This window comes from Oncorhynchus tshawytscha, linkage group LG22 (assembly GCF_018296145.1).
Source record: "Oncorhynchus tshawytscha isolate Ot180627B linkage group LG22, Otsh_v2.0, whole genome shotgun sequence".
Lineage (NCBI taxonomy): Eukaryota > Metazoa > Chordata > Actinopteri > Salmoniformes > Salmonidae > Oncorhynchus > Oncorhynchus tshawytscha.
This window is the reverse complement of record NC_056450.1, coordinates 35,169,537-35,195,560: the sequence shown is the minus strand read 5'-3', so window position 1 is coordinate 35,195,560 and position 26,024 is coordinate 35,169,537. Positions and strand designations below refer to the sequence as shown.

General features: G+C 41.3%; 1 protein-coding gene across 1 annotated transcript in view; it reads right to left on the bottom strand.

Moving 5' to 3' along the window:
- The window catches only part of grm6a (glutamate receptor, metabotropic 6a), a 44,890-nt gene extending 20,648 nt beyond the window's left edge, over nucleotides 1-24,242 (bottom strand). Inside the window, exons 1-2 of the mRNA XM_042304124.1 lie at nucleotides 23,847-24,242; nucleotides 16,824-17,435 (exon numbers count right to left, since the gene is read on the bottom strand). Coding sequence (XP_042160058.1) covers nucleotides 16,824-17,387 — 564 coding nt within the window. The 5' untranslated portion in view covers nucleotides 17,388-17,435; nucleotides 23,847-24,242. The remainder of the gene's footprint in view (nucleotides 1-16,823; nucleotides 17,436-23,846) is intronic.
- Between the last annotated feature and the right edge of the window lie 1,782 nt (nucleotides 24,243-26,024).

Sequence of the window (26,024 nt, the reverse complement as noted above, 5' to 3'; positions counted from 1 at the left end):
TCAAAGTCTGACCATGTGCCGCTTAACATTCAGTCTGACCATGTGCCGCTTAACCTGCATTCAAAGTCTCAACTCATTCTACACATTTACACACAATATCTGTGTGTGTGTGTGTCTGTGTGTGTGCCATGCCCTATCCGAATCAAAGTAAATATATATTAGCACTAGGAGAAATGCAAGTGTATTTTGTTTAACAATTAAAGGTTATGTTGGTAAGAACCAATCATATTAATTAATTAATTCCTTAATGATTTCACATGGGATCAGCCCAGCCCATGGATGAAATACTGGCGGACTAACCAGACAGAGAATTTAATTCTCCTTTAGCTGAGGGGACCCCAATCCAAATCCAATATTTTAATCACCATAATGGTTTCTATCTCTATCATACTGTTGTTGCTTTGTGACTGTGAAAGCAGACTATCTGTATCTACACAGAACAAAAATATAAACGCAACATGTAAAGTGTTGGTCCCATGTTTCATAAGCTGAAATTGTCCATACACACAAAAAGCTTTTTTCTCTCAAATGTACATCCCTGTTAGTGAGTGTTTCTCTATGTCACCCACTGAGCAGGTTTGGGATACTCTGGATCGACGTGTACGACAGTGTCTTCCAGTTCCCGTCAATATCCAGCAACTTCACACAGCCATTGAAGAGGAGTGAGACAACATTCCACAAGCCACAATCAACAGCCTGATCAACTCAAATGAGATGTGTCACTCAGTATGAGGCAAATGGTGGTGACACCGGATATTGACTGGTTTTCTGATCCCACGCCCCAACATTTTTTAAAGGTTTCTGTGACCAACAGATGCATATCTGTATTCTCAGTCATGTGGAATACATAGATTAGGGCCTAATACATTTTTTTCAATTGACTGATTTCCTTATATGAACTGTAACTCAGTAAAATATTAGAAATTGTTGCATATTGCATTTATATTTTGTCTCAGTATATACAGTGGGGCAAAAAAGAATTTAGTCAAATCAAATCAAATCAAATCAAATTTTATTTGTCACATACACATGGTTAGCAGATGTTAATGCGAGTGTAGCGAAATGCTTGTGCTTCTAGTTCCGACAATGCAGTAATAACGAGCAAGTAATCTAACTAACAATTCCAAAAAAAACTACTGTCATACACAGTGTAAGGGGATAAAGAATATGTACATAAGGATATATGAATGAGTGATGGTACAGAGCAGCATAGGCAAGATACAGTAGATGATATCGAGTACAGTATATACATATGAGATAAGTATGTAAACCAAGTGGCATAGTTAAAGTGGCTAGTGATACATGTATTACATAAGGATGCAGTCGATGATATAGAGTACAGTATCAACGTTTGATGATCTTTATGGCCTTCCTGTAGCATCGGGTGGTGTAGGTGTCCTGGAGGGCAGGTAGTTTGCCCCCGGTGATGCGTTGTGCAGACCTCACTACCCTCTGGAGAGCCTTACGGTTGAGGGCGGTGCAGTTGCCATACCAGGCGGTGATACAGCCCGCCAGGATGCTCTCGATTGTGCATCTGTAGAAGTTTGTGAGTGCTTTTGGTGACAAGCCGAATTTCTTCAGCCTCCTGAGGTTGAAGAGGCGCTGCTGCGCCTTCCTCACGATGCTGTCTGTGTGAGTGGACCAATTCAGTTTGTCTGTGATGTGTATGCCGAGGAACTTAAAACTTGCTACCCTCTCCACTACTGTTCCATCGATGTGGATGGGGGTGTTCCCTCTGCTGTTTCCTGAAGTCCACAATCATCTCCTTAGTTTTGTTGACGTTGAGTGTGAGGTTATTTTCCTGACACCACACTCCGAGGGCCCTCACCTCCTCCCTGTAGGCCGTCTCGTCGTTGTTGGTAATCAAGCCTACCACTGTTGTGTCATCCGCAAACTTGATGATTGAGTTGGAGGCGTGCATGGCCACGCAGTCGTGGGTGAACAGGGAGTACAGGAGAGGGCTCAGAACGCACCCTTGTGGGGCCCCAGTGTTGAGGATCAGCGGGGAGGAGATGTTGTTGCCTACCCTCACCACCTGGGGGCGGCCCGTCAGGAAGTCCAGTACCCAGTTGCACAGGGCGGGGTCGAGACCCAGGGTCTCGAGCTTGATGACGAGCTTGGAGGGTACTATGGTGTTGAATGCCGAGCTGTAGTCGATGAACAGCATTCTCACATAGGTATTCCTCTTGTCCAGATGGGTTAGGGCAGTGTGCAGTGTGGTTGAGATTGCATCGTCTGTGGACCTATTTGGGCGGTAAGCAAATTGGAGTGGGTCAAGGGTGTCAGGTAGGGTGGAGGTGATATGGTCCTTGACTAGTCTCTCAAAGCACTTCAAGATGACGGATGTGAGTGCTACGGGCGGTAGTCGTTTAGCTCAGTTACCTTAGCTTTCTTGGGAACAGGAACAATGGTGGCCCTCTTGAAGCATGTGGGAACAGCAGACTGGTATAGGGATTGATTGAATATGTCCGTAAACACACCGGCCAGCTGGTCTGCGCATGCTCTGAGGGCGCGGCTGGGGATGCCGTCTGGGCCTGCAGCCTTGCGAGGGTTAACACGTTTAAATGTCTTACTCACTTCGGCTGCAGTGAAGGAGAGACCGCATGTTTCCGTTGCAGGCCGTGTCAGTGGCACTGTATTGTCCTCAAAGCGGGCAAAAAAGTTATTACCAATTGTGCAAGTTCTCCCACTTAAAAATATGAGAGAGGCCTGTAATTTTCATCATAGGTACACTTCAACTATGACAGACAAAATGAGAAAAAAAATCCAGAAAATCACATTGTAGGATTTTTAATGAATTTATTTGCAAATTATGGTGGAAAATAAGTATTTGGTTAAAAACAAAAGTTTATCTCAATACTTTGTTTTATACCCTTTGTTGTCAATGACAGAGGTCAAACGTTTTCTGTAAGTCTTCACAAGGTTTCCACACACTGTTGCTGGTATTTTGGCCCATTCCCCCATGCAGATCTCCTCTAGAGCAGTGATGTTTTGGGGCTGTTGCTGGGCAACACAGACTTTCAACTCCCTCCAAAGATTTTCTATGGGGTTGAGATCTGGAGACTGGCTAGGCCACTCCAGGACCTTGAAATGCTTCTTACGAAGCCACTCCTTCGTTGCCCGGGTGGTGTGTTTGGGATCATTTTCATGCTGAAAGACCCAGCCACGTTTCATCTTCAATACCCTTGCTGATGGAAGGAGGTTTTCACTCAAAATCTCACGATACATGGCCCCATTCATTCTTTCCTTTACACGGATCAGTCGTCCTGGTCCCTTTGTAGAAAAACAGCCCCAAAGCATGATGTTTCCACCCCCATGCTTCACAGTAGGTATGGTGTTCTTTAGATGCAACTCAGCATTCTTTGTCCTCCAAACACGACGAGTTGAGTTTTTACCAAAAAGTTATATTTTGGTTTCATCTGACCATATGACATTCTCCCAATCTTCTTGTGGATCATCCAAATGCCCTCTAGCAAACTTCAGACGGGCCTGGACAGGCGGCGTAGAGTGTTACTGATGGTAGGCTTTGTTACTTTGGTCCCAGCTCTCTGCAGGTCATTCACTAGGTCCCCCTGTGTGGTTCTGGGATTTTTGCTCACAGTTCTTGTGATCATTTTGACCCCACGGGGTGAGATCTTGCGTGGAGCCCCAGATCGAGGGAGATTATCAGTGGTCTTGTATGTCTTCCATTTCCTAATAATTGCTCCCACAGTTGATTTCTTCAAACCAAGCTGCTTACCTATTACAGATTCAGTCTTCCCAGCCTGGTGCAGGTCTACAATTTTGTTTCTGGTGTCCTTTGACAGCTCTTTGGTCTTGGCCATAGTGGAGTTTGGAGTGTGACTGTTTGAGGTTGTGGACAGGTGTCTTTTATACTGATAACAAGTTCAAACAGGTGCCATTAATACAGGTAACGAGTAGAGGACAGAGGAGCCTCTTAAAGAAGAAGTTACAGGTCTGTGAGAGACAGAAATCTTGCTTGTTTGTAGGTGACCAAATACTTATTTTCCACCATAATTTGCAAATAAATTCATTAAAAATCCTACAATGTGATTTTCTGGATTTAAAAAAATAATTTTGTCTGTCATAGTTGAAGTGTACCTATGATGAAATTACAGGCCTCTCTCTTCTTTTTAAGTGGGAGAACTTGCACAAATGGTGGCTGACTAAATACTTTTTTGCCCCACTGTATATCTACAGTACAATGTCAGTCAGTCAGTCAGTCAGTCAGTCAGTCAGTCAGTCAGTCAGTCAGTCAGTCAGTCAGTCAGTCAGTCTGTCTGTCTGTCTGTCTGTCTGTCTGTCTGTCTGTCTGTCTGTCTGTCACCTGTCTGTTGGTCTGTCTGTCCCCTGTGTGTCCCGTCTGTCCCCCTGTCTGTCCGTCCCCCTGTCTGTCCGTCTGTCCGTCTGTCTGTCTGTCTGTCAGTGAGACAGTTAAATGAACAAAACAAACATGTGTGCTTCCAACAAAGGTAATGTGGAGTTCAGGTGATGCTCCCAATCTAAAGTATTATCATGAGGGAAATAATGTTATGATAATAATTTATTACAGCTTCAGCAGACAACTCAAATAGGCCCCTACGTGCAGACTACAGACAATGGTTATGCTTTCAGATTCAATACAAAGAACATCATTATTAAGTTGTGATAAATTTTCTGATGGAAGTATCACAATATTTAGCTTTTTACCATATCGTTCTGCAGAAAATATCAGGACTGAATAGAATAGACAGGACCTTGGCACAGAATGGGCTGGATTACAGTAATCAGTGTTATAAAACAATGTTAGTGACCCTACATTATGAGGTAATTTCACAGTAGGGATGAACAGCTCCTACTGGGCACAGCTGGTTCTCACTGTTCTGTCTGTATCTGGGTCTGTCTGGGGAAATGAGTCTATTCCCTTTTTACCTGCTGGCTTCGGCTTTCACCTAGAGGCAGCGAAGCAGTAGACATGTCGACCCTGATGTCCACCCCTCTACACAACCCTCCCCTCCATCAACATTTGACATCTAGCTGGAATTCAATTACACTCTGGATATTAAATAGTTGGGGTTTTCTGAACTTACATTCCTATCTGAAGATAAAATCCAGCTGCTCATGATTTTTACATTGGAATAAAGCTCTATTTAAGGAAGAGGAACCGAGTCAGAAGTCATGTATGATTTAGTGTTTTTTCACGGAGGAAGAGGTTGAGTGGCCCAAAGCGTGAGGAGTCACCACAGAAGGGGGAAAGTCTACTGTAGACCACCTTTCAACTCAAACCACCACCCTGGAGACCAGCCAACTGGGCCAGCCCTGAAAGACAACGGCACTATTCCTAAACACACTGAACAGGTATGCATAAGAGCATCTGAACTCCCGAGACCGACACCTGCATGGGTATTGCGTGACATTTGCTCATGGTTATGCACTCAAAGACACTGCTAGGCATACTGATCATCCTGAAGGAAATGCTCATGTCTATTGAAGAGAAGAGTGAGACATTGTACAGTGAAGACAAAACACAACTTGATTGCAGCTAGGGTTGCACATTTTGGGGAATATTCAGAGGTGGAAACTTTCCATGGGAATTAATGGGAATATATGGGAATTAATGGACATATATGCAAATTAATATTAACACCATTTAAATGTAGATGTTTTTTGTACTGGATATATTTACCAAATCATATGGAGACAGAAACATAAACCTTTTACCTTCATGAGTAGACATAATTACAAATGATTAAATCCTTCCAATAGAAAAAAAACAAAAAAAACAATTTAGTTACGAATAGAACTTTAATTAAATGAGATGACTCTTCACATGCGATGATTTCACTGAACAACAAAAGAGGGAATTGTCACACACTGATCTGTTTCACCTGTCTTGTGATTGTCCTTGTGATTGTATCCACCCCCCTCCAGGTGTCGCCCATCTTCTCCATTATCCCCTGTATTTATACCTGTGTTCTCATTTTGTCCGTTGCCAGTTTGTCTTGTTTGTCAAGTCTACCAGCGTTTTTGTTCTCAGCTCTTGCTTGTTGTGACTCTGAGCCCGCCTGCCTGACTGCTCTGCCTGCCCCTGTCCTGACTCTGAGCCCGTCTGCCTGACTGCTCTGCCTGTCCCTGACCCTGAGCCTGTCCTGACCCTGAGCTTGTCCTGACTCTGAGCCTGTCCTGACCCTGAGCCTGTCCTGACCCTGAGCCTGTCCTGACTCTGAGCCTGTCCTGACTCTGAGCTTGTCCTGACCCTGAGCTTGTCCTGACTCTGAGCCCGCCTGCCTGACTGCTCTGCCTGCCCCTGAGCCTGTCCTGACTCTGAGCCCGCCTGCCTGACTGCTCTGCCTGCCCCTGACCCTGAGCCTGTCCTGACTCTGAGCCCATCTGCCTGACTGCTCTGCCTGCCCCTGACCCTGAGCCTGTCCTTACTCTGAGCCCGTCTGCCTGCCCCTGACCCTGAGCCTGTCCTTACTCTGAGCCCGTCTGCCTGCCTGCTCTGCTCTGCCTGCCCCTGCCCCTGTTTGCCAACCTGAACCTTTGCCCCACCTCTGGATTGCTGACCCCTGCCAACCCTGACCCTGCCTACCGTACGGTACCTTTGCCCTACCTGTTTTACTGACCCCTGCCTACCCTGACCTTGCCTACCGTACGGTACCTTTGCCCCACCTCTGTTTTACTGACCCCTGCCCGCTTTAACCTGTCTATTGCCTGCTCCTGTTGGACAATTAAACCACTGTCAATTCGACATGTCTGCATCTGGGTCTTACCTTGATTCCTGATAGAAATATTGAATGATTCCCAATGATCCATCGCATCTCCCAAAAACGTTTTCAACACACATCTGTAGAATTATAGTCTAGAAACTAAAGCTTTGGTTATCTTCCTCTCAGGCTTCCATGTCTTCTCCCTGGACCTCCTCAATGTCCACCTCTTGAACATCAGACTCTGAGGCCTCATCTTAACTGTCACTTTCCAATCTAGTTGAGGTTAGCTCGTTGACAGGCAAAAATATGCCCGAATGGCCACCAATTTTTGACCCCTTGTATTGGTCAGCTTGTTGCGTGCTTTGGTGTGTGTGTGTTCCCAAACAAGGACCAGCTGTGTTCTGAGGCGGCTGATGTTGGTGGGATTTGAAGGATGATGGAGACAACAGGGAAAAGAGCCTCAGATCCACAAAGTCCCTTCCACCACTTGCATATTGCATCTCCATCCCAAAGCCCTTGCTTGGAAGAGTACTTTGCCAGACTGCCAAGAACTTTGCCATCATCCAGGCCAAGGTGGTTGATCTCTGCACCAGACCATAGACCTTGTTGATCTCTGCATCATTAGTGTGCAACTGACTCTTGAGAATCAGCTGTACATGTGATGGAAGAATGCATTGTGCATGCAGTGTTGCAATTCCATTGAATTGGGGATAGGTTAACCAAAATATGCCACAAGACCAAGAATTGCCTTGTGTATCCCACAAAACAAATGTTCACTGTTATAAGCTAACTTTTTAAAATTAATTTAAGCAAAATTCCCCAAATTCCAGGGCTTAACTTCCCATGGAAAATTTCTGGGAAAATGCTGGAAATTTATCGGAAAGTTTCTGACCCTTTGCAACTGTAATTGCTGCACTCATAACCATGAATGAAGCTTATTTGCTGCAATTCGTTGCTCTTCTGAATCTGTTTAACGTGCTAAACTTTATCCTAAGTAGCGATGGCTTACTCTCCACAATATCTTTGTCGTCACGAGCCATTTATAGTTGAGTAAATTGCAGTTAAAACGCTTCCCACAGTTCTTCCCAATTTGCTTAATTCCCTAAATGTATTTTTTCTATCAAACATTTGCTTTGGTTGGTTAGAGAAGTGTATCCTGGAGCTGAATGTTTTTCTTCTCATTTTTTGTCTCTTCTCTTTCCTGCTAGTGCTCTAAATATAGCCAGGGGTCTGAGCGGTGGCCAGGGGCTTATTGTCCCGGAAGGCTTGCCTAATTCTCTGGCTAACAGCTGCATTGTATGTTATCTGGTTCCTCAGCTACTGTTAAATGGCTTATTGTGAAGGAAGTGTCATTAAGAATGTGTGACAAGCAGTCAGTGAGGAGCATGGGAGTTCTGTTAACTCACGAGGAGTGGGGAATTAGAACTGGCCATTTACTGGAGGCAAATAAAGAAAGGATCAGATACTTGTAGTGGGGGATACTTTCACTAAAAGATCCTGTGACAAGTTCTAGACAAAGACATTATGAACTGTATGTAGAGGCAGGCATACATACTGTCCAGTAGACGTCAGTGATGGATACATGTTCAGTTCAGGGAAGGAAACTGTAAATCATGATTTTATTTTAGAGTTGCTTCTATTTAATTGCAATATCTAATACATTCTGAGGCGAACTAACATATTTAGATTTTTTTTTAAAGGTAAAAAAAAAATCGGTCTGAGGTAAAAAAGCAGGGTCTAGAAGGACTATTAGCATGGCCGTGCCACAGCGCTGAATGCTAAAAAATTGAGTACCTAAAGATGTTCCTTGAACCAAAATGCAATGTCTCTTCATTAAATAAACATACGCTGCGTTCAAAAGCACATCTCCACATCTCCAGAAGGGTCCACGGCGTAGCATTCTGCAATTATGCAGCTGGCAGGTCGCTGAAGTGCTGTAGCCGCTGTTTGAGTGGAATTGACAGCACTGTTCGGTGCTTTTTTGTCACTTCATGACCTGTTTGTAATCAAAATAAGTGCGGATGACAGTGATTATGCGTGTGGCTGTCTGCCTCTCTTTAGCTGGCTCTTTGATAGATTAGAGACAGGGGACTGAGACACTGTATCTGAGGACCGTTGCCATACATTGCTGTAGGTACAGTGTATGAATGTGTCTCTTGTTTTGAGGGAGGAAGAACATTGGCAGCTAGGGCTACTCAGACAGTCACTGAACTGACATAGGGCTGACAGACAATAGCCTCACCAATCACAAAACACAATATCCCATCCTGACATGTTTGATTGTTAAGAGGATTTACTGGCGCAAAAAACTGCTGGAGGATAGACAGGCAGACAGGGCTAATGCTCAATTTACTGTGCTGTGCTGACAATTTGGACGTAACTTACCACCACTCAAATCTGACTTAAATCTTCCACAACTAATTTAAACTGATCCTGTTTTTTTTTAACTCAAAAGTACCTCTATCTGAATATAAATAATAATTACAACATTTTTTGCCTACCTTTTAACAGCAATTCAGACAAAGCTCCCACTGGGCAAAAACTGGTTTCCACTTAATTTCAACCCCAAAAATGTATGTGATGACAATGAATCAAGATGGAAAACTGCTTAGATTGACAAAAAGTCAACAACATAAAGGGCATTTCATATATTTTTCAACCAAATTTTTACCTAAATCAAATGACTTGGTGACATTTGATGTTGTTTTCACATTGAATTCACGTTAGTTGACAACAACCAAATGTAAATCCAAAACTAGACACAACTGACATCTGTGTCCAGTACTTTAAAAAAAATGGCTGTAACTTCAAATAAACTCAAAAACAATAGATCATAGTAAACCTTTGTTTGCCCTCCACTGAACAATGCTCAGGCCCAAATCATAACAAGTTGTGTGGTTCAATGGTTTTCATCTCTCCAATGCAAAATGTGCTTTTAATGAAGGTGCACAGGCTGCGTTGTGCAGTGTTCCTCTTTTGTCCTCGTATCGTCTGAATGTGGAAGGTTTAATTAGTGTTTTGTCTTCAGACAGCTGTCCCACTGCATGCCCATTGCCCAGTGCCTCTTTACAAATCTATTTTCTATTCGAACGGATTGCTTCCTTTCATAACGAAAACATTCTACAGTGTATTTGTCAGTTGAGTGTGAGTTGATATTTTGCACCATGTAGAATACAGTTCTCGGCTGAATAGATGGATTATAGGCTAACAGAAGCCATTGGCCTTTAGAGCTTAAATAGCAATGTTGTTGTTTCACTGTGCATTTGTTTTTGCTTTGAAATTGATACCCAACAGAGAGCAAGTCAGGAAAGGCCACTGAGAGAATGGACACCATTGGAAAATAGCTTGTCTAACAAAACATTTGAAAAAGGAAATGGGCTTTGCCGACATATGATGTACGTACAGTTGAAGTGGGAAGTTTACATACACCTTAGCCAAATACATTTAAACTCAGTTTTTCACAATTCCTGACATTTAATCAGAGTGAAAACATTCCCTGTCTTAGGTCAGTTAGGATCACCACTTTATTTTAAGAATGTGAAACAGAATAATAGTAGAGAGTTTTATTTCTTTCATCACATTCCCAGTGGGTCAGAAGTTTACATACACTCAATTAGAATTTGGTAGCATTGCCTTTAAATTGTTTAACTTGGGTTAAACGTTTCAGGTAGCCTTCCACAAGCTTCCCACAATAAGTTGGGTGAATTTTGGCCCATTCCTCCTGATACTGACCTGTAACTGAGTCAGGTTTGTTGGCCTCCTTGCTCGCACATGCTTTTTCAGTTCTGTCCACACATTTTCTATGGGATTGAGGTCAGGGCTTTGTGATGGCCACTCCAATACCTTGACTTTGTTGTCCTTAAGCCATTTTGCCACAACTTTGGAAGTATGCTTGGGGTCATTGTCCATTTGGAAGACCCATTTACGACCAAGCTTTTATTTCCTGACTGATGTCTTGAGATGTTGCTTCAATAGATCCACATAATTTTCCTTCCTCGTGATGCCATCTATTTTGTGAAGTGCACCAGTCCCTCCTACAGCAAAGCACCACCACAACATGATGCTGCCACCCCGTGCTTCACGGTTGGGATGGTGTTCTTCAGCTTGCAAGCCTTCCCCTTTTTCCTCCAAACATAATGATGGTCATTATGGCCAAACAGTTCTATTTTGTTTCATCAGACCAGACAGTACAATCTTTGTCCCCATGTGATGTTGCAAACCGTAGTCTGGCTTTTTCATGGCGGTTTTGGAGCAGTGGATTCTTCCTTGCTGAGCATGTCGATATAGGCCTCATTTTACTGTGGATATAGATACTTTTGTACCTGTTTCCTCCAGCATCTTCACAAGGTACACCAAAGTACGTTCATCTCTAGGAGACAGAACACGTCTCCTTCCGGAGCGGTATGACAGCTGCGTGGTCCCATGGTGTTTATATTTGCGTACTATTGTTTGTACAGATGAACGTGGTACCATTTGGAAATTACTCCCAAGGATGAACCAGACATGTGGAGGTCTACAATTTTTTTCTGAGGTCTTGTCTGATTTCTTTTGATTTTCCCATGATGTCAAGCAAAGAGGCACTGAGTTTGAAGGTAGGCCTTGAAATACATCCACAGGTCAAATCAAATCAAATTTTATTTGTCACATACACATGGTTAGCAGATGTTAATGCGAGTGTAGCGAAATGCTTGTGCTTCTAGTTCCGACAATGCAGTAATAACCAACAAGTAATCTAGCTAACAATTCCAAAACTACTACCTTATAGACGCAAGTGTAAGGGGATAAAGAATATGTACATAAAGATATATGAATGAGTGATGGTACAGAGCGGCATAGGCAAGATACAGTAGATGGTATTGAGTACAGTATATACATATGAGATGAGTATGTAAACAAAGTGGCATAGTTAAAGTGGCTAGTGATACATGTATTACATAAAGATGCAGTAGATGATATAGAGTACAGTATATACATATACATATGAGATGAATAATGTAGGGTATGTAAACATTATATTAGGTAGCATTGTTTAAAGTGGCTAGTGATATATTTTACATCATTTCCCATCAATTCCCATTATTAAAGTGGCTGGAGTTGAGTCAGTGTGTTGGCAGCAGCCACTCAATGTTAGTGGTGGCTGTTTAACAGTCTGATGGCCTTGAGATAGAAGCTGTTTTTCAGTCTCTCGGTCCCAGCTTTGATGCACCTGTACTGACCTCGCCTTCTGGATGATAGCGGGGTGAACAGGCAGTGGCTCAGGTGGTTGTTGTCCTTGATGATCTTTATGGCCTTCCTGTGACATCGGGTGGTGTAGGTGTCCTGGAGGGCAGGTAGTTTCCCCCCGGTGATGTGTTGTGCAGACCTCACTACACTCTGGAGAGCCTTACGGTTGTGGGCGGAGCAGTTGCCGTACCAGGCGGTGATATAGCCCGACAGGATGCTCTCGATTGTGCATCTGTAGAAGTTTGTGAGTGCTTTTGGTGACAAGCCGAATTTCTTCAGCCTCCTGAGGTTGAAGAGGCGCTGCTGCGCCTTCTTCACAATGCTGTCTGTGTGAGTGGACCAATTCAGTTTGTCTGTGATGTGTATGCCGAGGAACTTAAAACTTACTACCCTCTCCACTACTGTTCCATCGATGTGGATAGGCAGGTACACCTCCAATTGACTCAAATTATGTCAATTAGCCTATCAGAAGCTTCTAAAGCCATGACATCATTTTCTGGAATTTTCCAAGCTGTTTAAAGGTACAGTCAACTTAGTTTATGTACACTTCTGAGTCACTGGTATTGTGATACAGTGAATTATAAGTGAAATAATCTGTCAATTATTATTATTATTGTTCCAACAATTGTTGGAAAAATGACTTGTGTCATGCACAAAGTAGTTGTCCTAACCGACATGCCAAAACTATAGTTTGTTAATTAACAACAAATTTGTGGAGTGGTTGAAAAACAAGTTTTAATGACTCTAACCTAAGTGTATGTAAAATTCCGACTTCAACTGTATAACTATGCTGTCGGACAAATAGTACAATCAATTTCCCTCTTCCTAGATTCAAAGCACATAAACACCAACAAGGATCCCTAACAATGCTGTTCCGTTTCACAATTCACTTTCTTACATAAGACCCATGTAGGATGGGATTTTATTTTCATGGAGGGCCAAGAAGAAGAGGGAAATACTCAGTAAGCTTACAGTATGGTGCAAATCTGACAATTAGTTACAGAGATTCCACATTTTCTGTTCTCTGGCACACTATCTATACGGAGTAAAGAGCTCTTGAGCCTGACTGCCAACAAGACCCAATGAAGCAGAGGAGACATGATAGAGCATGCATTGCAAACGATACTGAGGTACACTGTCATTAATACTACTGTACAACAACACCTATTAACCTGAAGACTCTTGTTTAACAAACCTTTTTCAGTGATCGGTTTGGAGTCTTTCTCAGATTTTGCGTTCCATTTGTTCAGCTTTTTAGATGATCACATCTCCATATGCCTACTGACTTCAGATGAAAAGCCCAGGTCTGGCAGCAGCAACCGCGAGGTTGTTCTGTGTACTGTTTACCTGGGGCTTTTGACTTCCCCTCCAATACATTTACATGTTCCATCTCACGCATGATTTGTGTCGTTATTCTTTGTCGTAATTAAAGCATAATCCATTGACTGCATTACCTTACGCTACAAAGGACACATTTTGAGCTTTAATCATATATTCATTAATACAGTTTCCCCATACATATTTATCATTTTAATGTTCACTAAATGTCTGTGTGAACACATGGTTGTTTTGTTCCCTAATCAGAGCCATACCTTTTATTCTGTTTCATAGTGTAGTGTATACTACAGACTCTGGTTTCATAGTGTAGTGTATACTACACAACCTGGTTTCATAGTGTAGTGTATACTACACAACCTGGTTTCATAGTGTATACTACATACCCTGGTTTCATAGTGTAGTGTATACTACACACCCTGGTTTCATAGTGTAGTGTATACTACACAACCTGGTTTCATAGTGTAGTGTATACTACACAACCTGGTTTCATAGTGTAGTGTATACTACACAACCTGGTTTCATAGTGTAGTGTATACTACATACCCTGGTTTCATAGTGTAGTGTATACTACACACCCTGGTTTCATAGTGTAGTGTATACTACAGACTCTGGTTTCATAGTGTATACTACACACCCTGGTTTCATAGTATAGTGTATACTACACACACTGGTTTCATAGTGTAGTGTATACTACAGACTCTGGTTTCATAGTGTATACTACACACCCTGGTTTCATAGTATAGTGTATACTACACACACTGGTTTCATAGTGTATACTACACACCCTGGTTTCATAGTATAGTGTATACTACACACACTGGTTTCATAGTGTATACTACACACCCTGGTTTCATAGTATAGTGTATACTACACACCCTGGTTTCATAGTATAGTGTATACTACACACCCTGGTTTCATAGTGTAGTGTATACTACATACCCTGGTTTCATAGTGTATACTACACACCCTGGTTTCATAGTATAGTGTATACTACACACACTGGTTTCATAGTGTAGTGTATACTACACAACCTGGTTTCATAGTGTATACTACACACCCTGGTTTCATAGTGTAGTGTATACTACACACACTGGTTTCATAGTGTAGTGTATACTACACACCCTGGTTTCATAGTGTAGTGTATACTATAGACTCTGGTTTCATAGTGTATACTACACACCCTGGTTTCATAGTGTAGTGTATACTACAGACCCTCGTTTCATAGTGTAGTGTATACTACACAACCTGGTTTCATAGTGTATACTACACACCCTGGTTTCATAGTGTACTGTATACTACACAACCTGGTTTCATAGTGTAGTGTATACTACAGACTCTGGTTTCATAGTGTATACTACACACCCTGGTTTCATAGTGTAGTGTATACTACACACCCTGGTTTCATAGTATAGTGTATACTACACACCCTGGTTTCATAGTGTAGTGTATACTACACAACCTGGTTTCATAGTGTAGTGTATACTACACACCCTGGTTTCATAGTATAGTGTATACTACACACCCTGGTTTCATAGTATAGTGTATACTACACCCCTGGTTTCATAGTGTAGTGTATACTACACAACCTGGTTTCATAGTGTAGTGTATACTACACACCCTGGTTTCATAGTGTAGTGTATACTACACACCCTGGTTTCATAGTGTAGTGTATACTACACACCCTGGTTTCATAGTGTAGTGTATACTACATACCCTGGTTTCATAGTGTATACTACACACCCTGGTTTCATAGTATAGTGTATACTGGTTTCATAGTGTAGTGTATACTACACAACCTGGTTTCATAGTGTATACTACACACCCTGGTTTCATAGTGTAGTGTATACTACACACACTGGTTTCATAGTGTAGTGTATACTACACACCCTGGTTTCATAGTGTAGTGTATACTATAGACTCTGGTTTCATAGTGTATACTACACACCCTGGTTTCATAGTGTAGTGTATACTACAGACCCTCGTTTCATAGTGTAGTGTATACTACACAACCTGGTTTCATAGTGTATACTACACACCCTGGTTTCATAGTGTACTGTATACTACACAACCTGGTTTCATAGTGTAGTGTATACTACAGACTCTGGTTTCATAGTGTATACTACACACCCTGGTTTCATAGTGTAGTGTATACTACACACCCTGGTTTCATAGTATAGTGTATACTACACACCCTGGTTTCATAGTATAGTGTATACTACACACCCTGGTTTCATAGTGTAGTGTATACTACACAACCTGGTTTCATAGTATAGTGTATACTACACACCCTGGTTTCATAGTATAGTGTATACTACACACCCTGGTTTCATAGTGTAGTGTATACTACACACCCTGGTTTCATAGTGTAGTGTATACTACACACCCTGGTTTCATAGTGTAGTGTATACTACACACCCTGGTTTCATAGTGTAGTGTATACTACACAACCTGGTTTCATAGTGTAGTGTATACTACACACCCTGGTTTCATAGTGTAGTGTATACTACACACCCTGGTTTCATAGTGTAGTGTATACTACACACCCTGGTTTCATAGTGTAGTGTATACTACACACCCTGGTTTCATAGTGTAGTGTATACTACACACCCTGGACCTAATGAGTTACCATGGTGATAACTGTATCATTCTAATTATGGCAGAATCATACCATTACATTTGACATTTTAGACATTTTAGGCTCTTATCCAGAGCCTGGTACAGTTACTGCATTCGTCTTAAGATAGCTAGGTGGGACAACCACATATCACAGTCATGGTAAGTACATTTTTCCTTAATAAAGTAGCTTATCAACAAAGTCAGAGCTAGTAAGGGGGAAAAAAAGTCAAGTGTGAGTGTTAGTTCCCAAAAGGCTTTATTTATTTATTTATTTTACTACCAATCTTATTGTACAGTCTGTAGCCTAATAACACATATGACCACAGATCATATCTGACCAATTCACTAGAAAGTAGATGATTGAGTCCCATAATGAATCAAACTCAGTATATTTCCATTCCATTCCATTCACAATTCAATTTGTGAGTAGATTATTGGCCTTCATAACTTTTGCCTTGACACCAAATGTGATGAAGTAGAGATAAAGTAGAAAAACTGTAATGAAAAGTTTGTTGTTACTCAACTCCTACCCGAACTCTATCCAGCAGGCTCAATCCAGCCCAGAGAATACAATACCGGAACCTTTAGGCTGATCAAAGCCATAAACATGATTAGCTCCACTGTCTAAATCCTTATTGTCAATTAACTGTAGCTCTAAGTCAGCTGAATGGACTGTCCCAGAGCAGCCCCATGTGACTGGCCCCTCTCAGAGGGGATTGTGGGAGAGCGATGGCATTCCACAGCCACAGCGCCAGGGTCACCCTGACCCCATGTATCGCCAAGAACAACCATACACATTGTCTAACATGATAACACACTGGTCCAACATCAAAACACTGTAACAAATGACTTACAAACACAAACAAACTGGCCAATGGAAACTCCCACCACGTATAGGACAAACAAACTGGCCAATGGAAACTCCCACCACGTATAGGACATTCACATTGATCTCACCTCAAATAGACGCAGCACGTTGGCAACCATGATGGACACAGAGCTGGCTGAGGCCCCGATCACCCCTATCACACGCTCAGGCTTGCGGATGATGGGCGGCTCTCCGTTGGAGCAGCGTATGTCCGAGGTGTCCTTCTGGATGAGGGCCTGGACAAAGGTGAGCGACTGTTCCAGGGCGTAGGTGTCTCTAGAGCATGTGTCCAGGATCCTGGCCCCCAGAGTGATGTTGGGGAGTAGCTCCGGGTCACTGTTGATCTGGTCCAGGGCGTAGAGCATAGCCTCCATGCGGTGAATGCCTTTCTCCTTCTTGATCTCCCCACAGGGCAGGCCATGAGGCCCCCTGGCGTGGATGGGGAACAGGCCTCCAAGGGTGATGTCTCCAGGGATCTTGATGGAGTGGGGATGGAAGTGTTGATGGGAGGCCCAGGACCCAGGGCTCATCCCCACACACAGCATCCATAGGAGGCGAGGCCACATGGTGGAATGACAGCCACCCCATCCAAACGGCCAAACCATGCCATACTGGTGGTGGTTGTGTAGAGATGGGGGGGATTTAGATGTCATGATGCTATGACTTTATTGGCACGAGTCTTTACCCTCTACTTGAAGCACCTGCTAACAGATAAGATAAGGAGAAGGGAGTAATTGGGAGGTCTTGATTCAAGGCTTTACATTTCCAAGAGAGCATGACTCATCAGATTTATACCTTATTTCTTATGCGAGTACAAAAACTGATATAATTGAGAAGGAGATAGCACAGACCAATCAGGGAGCTCAGAATATATAAGGATGGAGGACAGTCACACAAGCCAGGATTTACTGTTGAATACAAATCTGGGAGATGCCAGTAACGGCCAAACAATATTTATGATTCTCAAGGTAATATTGTATTCTTTTCAGCTATAAATGGTTACATCTTCCATTCAGTCAATTGCTCAGGGCACACTCCTGTTGCAAACGTGTACAGTAATCCCCTCACTCTATAGGAATGAAATGTGTAATGAGTTGATACATTATGTAGCTTGTTTTCATTGTAGAAAGTGGATTTGACTGGTTCTTAAACTCTTCGAAAAAAAGGTTCCAAAAGAGTTCTTTGGCTGTTCCCATTGGATAACCCCTTTTTGTTCAAGTTAGAACCATTTTGGGTTCCATGTAGAACCCTCTGTAGAAAGGGTTCTACATGGAACCCAAACCAGTTTATACTTAGAACAAAAAGTGTTCTACCTGGAAACAACAAGGGTTCTACCTGGAACTAACAAGGGTTCTTCAAAGGGTTCTCCTATTGGGACAGCTGAAGAACCCTTTTAGGTTCTAGATAAAACCTTTTTTTCTAAGTGTAGTGATGGTGTGACCATCTATGGTCCAATAGGGTTAAAGCTTTTTATAGAGATCACAGTTGGGGCGGCAGGGTAGCCTAGTGGTTAGAGCGTTGGACTAGTAACCGGAAGGTTGCAAGTTCAAACCCCCGAGCTGACAAGGTACAAATCTGTCGTTCTGCCCCTGAACAAGGCAGTTAACCCACTGTTCCTAGGCCATCATTGAAAATACGAATTTGTTCTTAACTGACTTGCCTAGTTAAATAAAGGTAATATAAAAAAATAAAAAATGGATGCGCGATTGACAACACAGACTGCATTGTTGCATAAGCCAAGGCATTTTGTACACAAGTGGATGGTCAACTGATCATAAAAGGTTGCTTACATGGAGGCAAACTCTTATTGATGTAGGCCTACTATATGTACTGTTACGTTCCCCAGGAAGAAACCAACAATTGTCACTCAAACAGAAGGTGGAACTAACAATGAGTCACTGACAACAAGCAAAACAAAACAGGTGGGGTTTTAGGAGAGGTTCTGAAAGACACTCATGGGGGTGTCCACTGAAAGTCGATCAGCAACAACAACTAGAACCTAAAAGACACCCACCATGAGCGCCCATTAGTTTACACAAGAAGAGACAAACAAAAGAAGAACGCACATCAAATAGTGGAGCTAATCCAAAACAGGAAAGATTAGATAAAGTATTGTTTTTCTAGAACTCAAATAGTGAGAGTCAATTAAACATGTTAATCCTCCACGTCTCTCAAGACCACTGGAGCACTGGGCCAGCCACTCTTAAATAGCACCTGGGCCAGCCACTCTTAAATAGCACCTGGGCCAGCACAGGTGAAACAATTTCCCACTTACAAGATGGCAACCAGCACAGGTGTAACACATACTGACTAACGAGGTGACACCAATCAGTGCATCCCATGTCAAATCAAATCGAATCAATCTAATTTTATTTGTCACATGTGCAGGTATACAATGAAAATGTTAACGTACAAGCCCTTAACCAACAATGCAGTTTTAAGAAAAACACCACAAAAAAGAAAAGAAAATAAGTGCTATGGTGATAACATCCAACCTCAAAATATAATGCAAAAAAAACAAAGCCTGTATCAGTAGGAACAGAAGTATATGTCCCTAAATTACAATTATGTGTGATAACATGGAAATTGAGTGATAAAGCTGCCCGTCTTACATATACAATTCATTGCTGCTTTGTAATGCAGTCGTTCCTTGTAAAAGATACGTTAGTCTCAATGGGACTATCCCCTGCTTAAATGAAGGTTAAAAATGGCCCTTATCTACAATATGTGATATTTCAGTAACTTTGCATTTCTGGGAAAATTAGCACTACTGACACTTTCCACTGCCAGATTGGTGAAATCATAACGGATGCCTAAAGGGTTCTCTGCCACGGCTTCTTCTCTGAGTAGCTGATAACAAGCCAAGATCAGACTTACTATCAAATAGGCTTGAAGTATGTCACCCCAATTATCTATGTGTAATGAAAAGGCCTTCACTTGAAGCATGACTTTTCTCTAACTCTGTGATTAAATTGCTGGCTCGAGCTGACAACTTTCCTTAGTCAAATTCAAAATGTGTAACCTAATTACGTTTTAAAGCAGGCTCTTCATTACATAATTTGATTTGGAGCATGCTGTAAAATGGCAGTGGTGGAACTTTGGATGTTAAACACGAGAGACAAGCACTCTCTGGGTTACACTCCAGTAGATCTTGGAAATGTCATTCTGAACCTGTGAGCCTAATGGTCAGTATCAATAACATATAGAAACACTCTTGTGTTGCTCTAATAACAGTGTAAATGGGAGAGCTCTATTTACAGTGTAATGGGAGAGCTCTATTTACAGTGTAAATGGGACAGCTCTAATTACAGTGAAAATGAGAGAGCTCTATATACAGTGTAAATGAGAGCGCTCTATTTACAGTGTAAATGCGAGAGCTCTAAATGAAGTGTAAATGAGAGAGCTCTATTTACAGTGAAAATGAGAGAGCTCTATTTACAGTGTAATGGGAGAGCTCTAATTACAGTGTAAATGAGAGAGCTCTATTTACAGTGTAAATGAGAGAGCTCTAATTACAGTGTAAATGCGAGAGCTCTAATTACAGTGTAAATGAGAGCGCTCTAAATGAAGTGTAAATGAGAGCGCTCTAATTACAGTGTCAATGAGAGAGCTCTATTTACAGTGTAAATGAGAAAGCTCTAATTAGTGTAAATGAGAGAGCTCTAATTACAGTGTAAATGAGAGAGCTCTATTTACAGTGTAAATGGGACAGCTCTAATTACAGTGTAAATGAGAGAACTCTAATTACAGTGTAAATGAGAGAGCTCTATTTACAGTGTAAATGAGAGAGCTCTATTTACAGTGTAAATGGGAGAGCTCTAATTACAGTGTAAACGAGAAAGCGTCTTGTCAGAGTAATAATGCCTACATTTTATAGCGGCAGGATTGCAGGCAGGCAGGGAGTTTCATGTTCAAACCAACGATGTTGTTAATTAACGGTCTATTTCAGGTCAACCATCATAGATGTGGAGAATTGACAGCAGTAGGCTCAAGCCCAGCAGGCAAAACTGATTGCAAGGACATGACGCTGACATTTTTACTGATGGAAGAAAGTCATTTTTGGCGACCAGAAAAAGGAGTCACTACCTGGTTGTAATCTGCTTACCAGTTATCACTTCAACCAGATTTCAACCAAACGTGACGTCATTATGACGTCTGATGCAAAAAATGTCCTCCTGCCGGGAGCTGCTGTGTGTTTGTGACCTGTGATGTAACTTTTCAAAGAGAGAGTAACTTGTTTTGCACTAGAAAGAAAATCATGATTCAAATGCTGCTCATGACATCCACAGGCAGCACTGACTCATCAGTCAAACAAGTAAACAAGTAGTCTCAATGTATCTGAATGCATGATTACACCGAGGTAAATGCTTCAAGTTTAAACTAATTATCAAGTTAGGTCTGACTACAACCACCTATTGCTATATTTGAATCTACTTATATCATTTGTTGATGTATACTTTAATCTTCCCTACGTTTGGATTATCCTCATCCCTAAACTATTTTGGGAACATTTCATTGAAATATGTCAACAGACACACTGAGGATGATCCTACGTTGACACACATGTATGAGTGAGTTTCTCACTGGCTTCAAATGATGGACAGTCACCTCCACAGATAAACAAAGGCATTATAGTTCTAGACAGACTAGTTCCAAAAATAACCATCCTATATTCTCATCCTATAAGACAACGCCTCTGGATATGGGACACTGCTGTTGTCTGATCATGGATTGTGATGTGCTCTCATCAAGGCTTGTCCAGGAGGGGAAAAGGGCCCCAAACCTGGAAATCTGAAGATTACTGAAGTTAGTGAGGAATAGAATACACCAGCACTCACAAACACCATGGTGGTTGGTTATAGAATGGCTACTGGCATGCGCGCCGAGAGCCATTTGGAACACAGGAGTAGTCGTAGTGTGGTCCATTAACCAATGGCCCCAAGAGGGCTGATAATGTTTTGTTCTTTTAAAATCGGCAGCTGTAGTTCACATGGTACACAACAGGGACCAAAGCTGAACCTAGATCAAACTGATCAATAGTTAGGTTCATCTCATCTCAAAATACTTACTATTTGTGTTAGTTTTTTTTTTTTACTGTTTTACTACATTTGAATACTTAATGGTCAATTTTTTCCTCATATAGTAACAACATAAGTACACACCTAATGGCCTAATCAAGACCCAGGTTCGAGTCCCAGTCCGGCTAACCCCACAGTTTGCTGTTAGCAGTGGGATAAAAATTTCGGTGATGCATAAACGAGAAACCACTTATTCATCACCAAAATTTAGCGTGTTGCAAAAATAGGCAACGTGCGCATCAATTAGCTTGCTCTGTGCTGCAGGAGGGAGATTTTTGTGTGAGTGCACGTGTGGTTGTTTTATGAAAATCTGAGAATATTTGGCCAATGAAACATTTCTGGTTGGTCTCTGGGAATGTACACAGTTAGGAAGGGAGACTTTTTTGAGTTAAGTAGCAGCAAATATGTTGAATGTGCAACTAATGAGCATGAAGAGCGCCACAAGTTTGATGAAATTACCTTATATCTTTCAGTCTAATACGGCTATTTGCTTACTTTTGTAGCTCTTCGTTAGACTCGTGCTTTTTGTAAATAGTTAACTGTCCTCTCCAAGTTAAGCTGGAATTTAGCCAGAAAGGATTTGACAAATGTGATTGGTTGACAATATGCCATTGGCCTACGTCTCTTCTTGCACTGCACAGAATTATCATATTTTAACAACGATTGAAGAAGTGTTTATCATCACCAGCACCACATCCTTGATATAACATCTTGTCATAAGCACAACTTGACCGCAAAAGAGACAGGTTGGAATGTCAATTCTCATCAAATGAATAGGAAGTCTGACTGAAATATGGGACAAATCAACCTTTTTTGTAAATTAGTGGTGTTTTAATGTGTTGATAAAATGTGGGACATGATTGTTTGGTTGCAGGAAGCGGGACAACGGGCCAAAATGCGTGACTATCCCGCACAATGTGATCATCCTACTTTGGATAGCCTGTCTCCAGGATTAGTTAGGGACCGTCAATAAATTACACAATGTAAATGAGACAATATTTCCATGTTGCACAATTTTTAGTTTTCTCATTAAATTATTTTAATATTTGTATATGTATTTCTACAATTTATAGTTGGTTTGAGGTTTTTAAGTCATTGTAATTTGGAGCTATTTGAATTTTAACATATTGTCCCATGTACATTGTGCAATTTACAGATGGTCCCTAACTAGCCCCATAGGGATATCCAAAGGCAACCCAAGTTTACAACTGGCATTAATATTGGGTCACCTGCAGCTGCCCACCTGAATTGATGATACTTGTGTGCTGCAAACCCAACTTTAATTTACATTGTGACGCAGTCCTGACCTTAAGTCTCACAAAACTCAGTTTTGGAGGAGACCGACTTTATGACCAAAATTCTTTGTAGTCAATTTTGACATTAAAATAAATGTTTATAACATACCAATGCGACACAGGTTGTTTTCTAAATGAGAAGTTGTTTTTAGGAGCAGTTTCGCTTAAGTGGCTGGAAGAAGTATAGTGTCGTTTAGGCTACCATGAATCCAGAACCATGGCAAATACGCGCCAACGCAGTGCGTGAGAGATGAGGTACAGTTGCATACGGATGAATGGACAGACAGAGGGTCGAGGTAAACCTCGTCACACTTTTCGGTTTAAATAAGAAAACTGCTAACTGGCAAACTGAAACAACAATGTGTGAGCGAGTATGACTTGAATTGAAGAACTTTGCGCATCATCACAACGCAAGCCCACGCGCCAAATTTCAGCTGTGTACCCATGTAATTAATTGGAGCATTTTAACATGCAACTATTTGTAAGCTAGAACTTTTGGTGTATTACTGCGAAATCTACATATTTGTATTGTAAAGTAGCTATAATTACAGTCAGGCTACTGTGGCGTATGCTGATAGAAAAGGTGACTGACAGCAGAAAATCACCATCACATCTCAGTCCTAAAAAAAGCTGGACAGTGGTCTACTATAATATTTAGCATAGTTATAATATTTACATGATTAAACATACAATATTTGCTTGAAGTTTACATAAAACAGTGAGATGTGCAATCACTTACCTGGAAATTCCATCTTGATGTTTCTTGAACTTGCTCCTAAAAATACGCAGTCATTGAAACATTCCAAAACGCAGATCAGCCTCAACAAAATATTTCACATTTTCACACTCTCCGAAAGCAATTTGCGGTTGTCATCGATTAAACTATATCAAACATTTAGCAAAAAACAAAAATCAAGAACGATACTTGCTTGTGACGAATCGCTCTGAAAAAATGTGTCATTAATTGGATTAAAGTCTTTATAAGTTGCTTTCGAGGCTTTTGAAATTGGATCACACTAAAATGTGCAGTATTCCCCACAACTGTGACGCTTCAAATCACTATCAAATCTCTTAAAAGGCTGGTCTCTCTCTCTCTCTCTTTCGCTCTTTCTTTCTTTCTCTCTTTCTCTCGCTCTTTCTTTCTCTCTTTCTCTCGCTCTTTCTTTCTCTCTCTTTCTCTCGCTCTTTCTTTCTCTCTCTCTTTCTCTCGCTCTTTCTTTCTCTCTATCTCTTTCTCTCTCCCAGCTACACACTAATGGTGGCAGATGTGGTTTAAATGTTTGTGTGTCAAATATGATTATATGACATCAGACCGCTCATACTGGTCATCTCAAGGCTTCCCTTTACTTGGCCTTTACTGGTGCATCACCATTACATCACCATGACAGTGAAACATGGCGTAGCATCTGGAAGCAATTAGAAGGATGATATACTGTATCTGAGAGGAGATTTATTTGAGGTTATATGTGGTTATTAAGGCAAACCGAACTCCTTTTTGGGTGACAAATAAGGGACACATCGAAATTTACTATGGGGGGGGTCATAAAAACTATGCACGTAAACATTTTTCACATGACCCTTCCCTTGTACAGTAAAATAAATTGAACACCCTTCTCATCATAGAATTAACTCAAAATAATGTTTACGACCAGAAATTAAAATAACTGTAGAGAACCTGTATTTATAAACGTGGATATCTACTTGGCTTTTGTGGCGCAGTGGATTCCACGCAGGGCTATGGGCCAGGAGGCTGAGGGTTTGCCAACCACCACAGAGGAGCTCATCCTCCCTACCTGTTACATTACTTCAAATCAAATCTAATTTTATTTGTCACATACATGTGTTTAGCAGATGTTATTGCGGGTGTAGCAAAATGCTTGTGGTTTTAGCTCTAACAGTGCAGTAATATCTAACAAGTAATATCTAACAATATCACAACAATACACACACATCTAAAGTAACGGAATGGAATTAGGAATATATACATATTTGGGCAAGCAATGTCAGAGCAGCATAGACTAAGATACAGTAGAATAGTATAGAATACAGTATATACAGTTGAAGCATGAAGTTTACATTCACTTAGGTTATTATTAAAACTCGACAAGTCGGTTAGGACATTTACTTTGTATGACACAAGTCATTTTTCCAACAATTGTTTACAGACAGATTATTTCACTTATAATTCACTGTATCATTCATTTAGCCAATGAAAATGTATCACCAGAATTGAACTAAACAGGTTTAGCATATTTAAATAACTTGTTATGATTAATAAATAGGCATACAATAACAATGATATACAATAATAATGTAAAACAAATTATAAATAAATATACATTCCAAAATTGCATCCTTCCTGAATCTGGAGTTGCACAGTAGCCTGCATTCTGTTGAACTGACTAGGTATCCCTCTTTCCTTTTGTCCACTACAATATTAAAACTTAAATAAAATCCCCCTTGTAGGCTTTTCACTGCATGCTCTTTTCCCTCCAGGCTTTGTTTTAACTTCAATGAGAAAAAGTCCTCCGTCTTCACAATCAACAGCAGCCTAGGCCAAGGCTCCTCTCTGTGATGGGGGTTTCCGTCACATTTGAAATGGGTTTCCATTACATTTTCAACCCTAGGCCTACTGATGGTTTTGTCACTAAACATGTTTAGTGTAACGGTTTTCTTCCGTTGAAGGAGAGGAGGACCAAAATGCAGCGTGGTTAGTGTTCAACATGTTTAATAAAGACAATAAACGTGAACACTACAAAATACCAAATGTGGACATACCAAAACAGTCCTATCTTGTGCATAGACACAAAGACAGAAGACAACCACCCACAAAATACCCCCAAGAACATGGCTGCCTAAATATGGTTCCCAATCAGAGACAACGATAAACACCTGCCTCTAATTGAGAACCAATCTA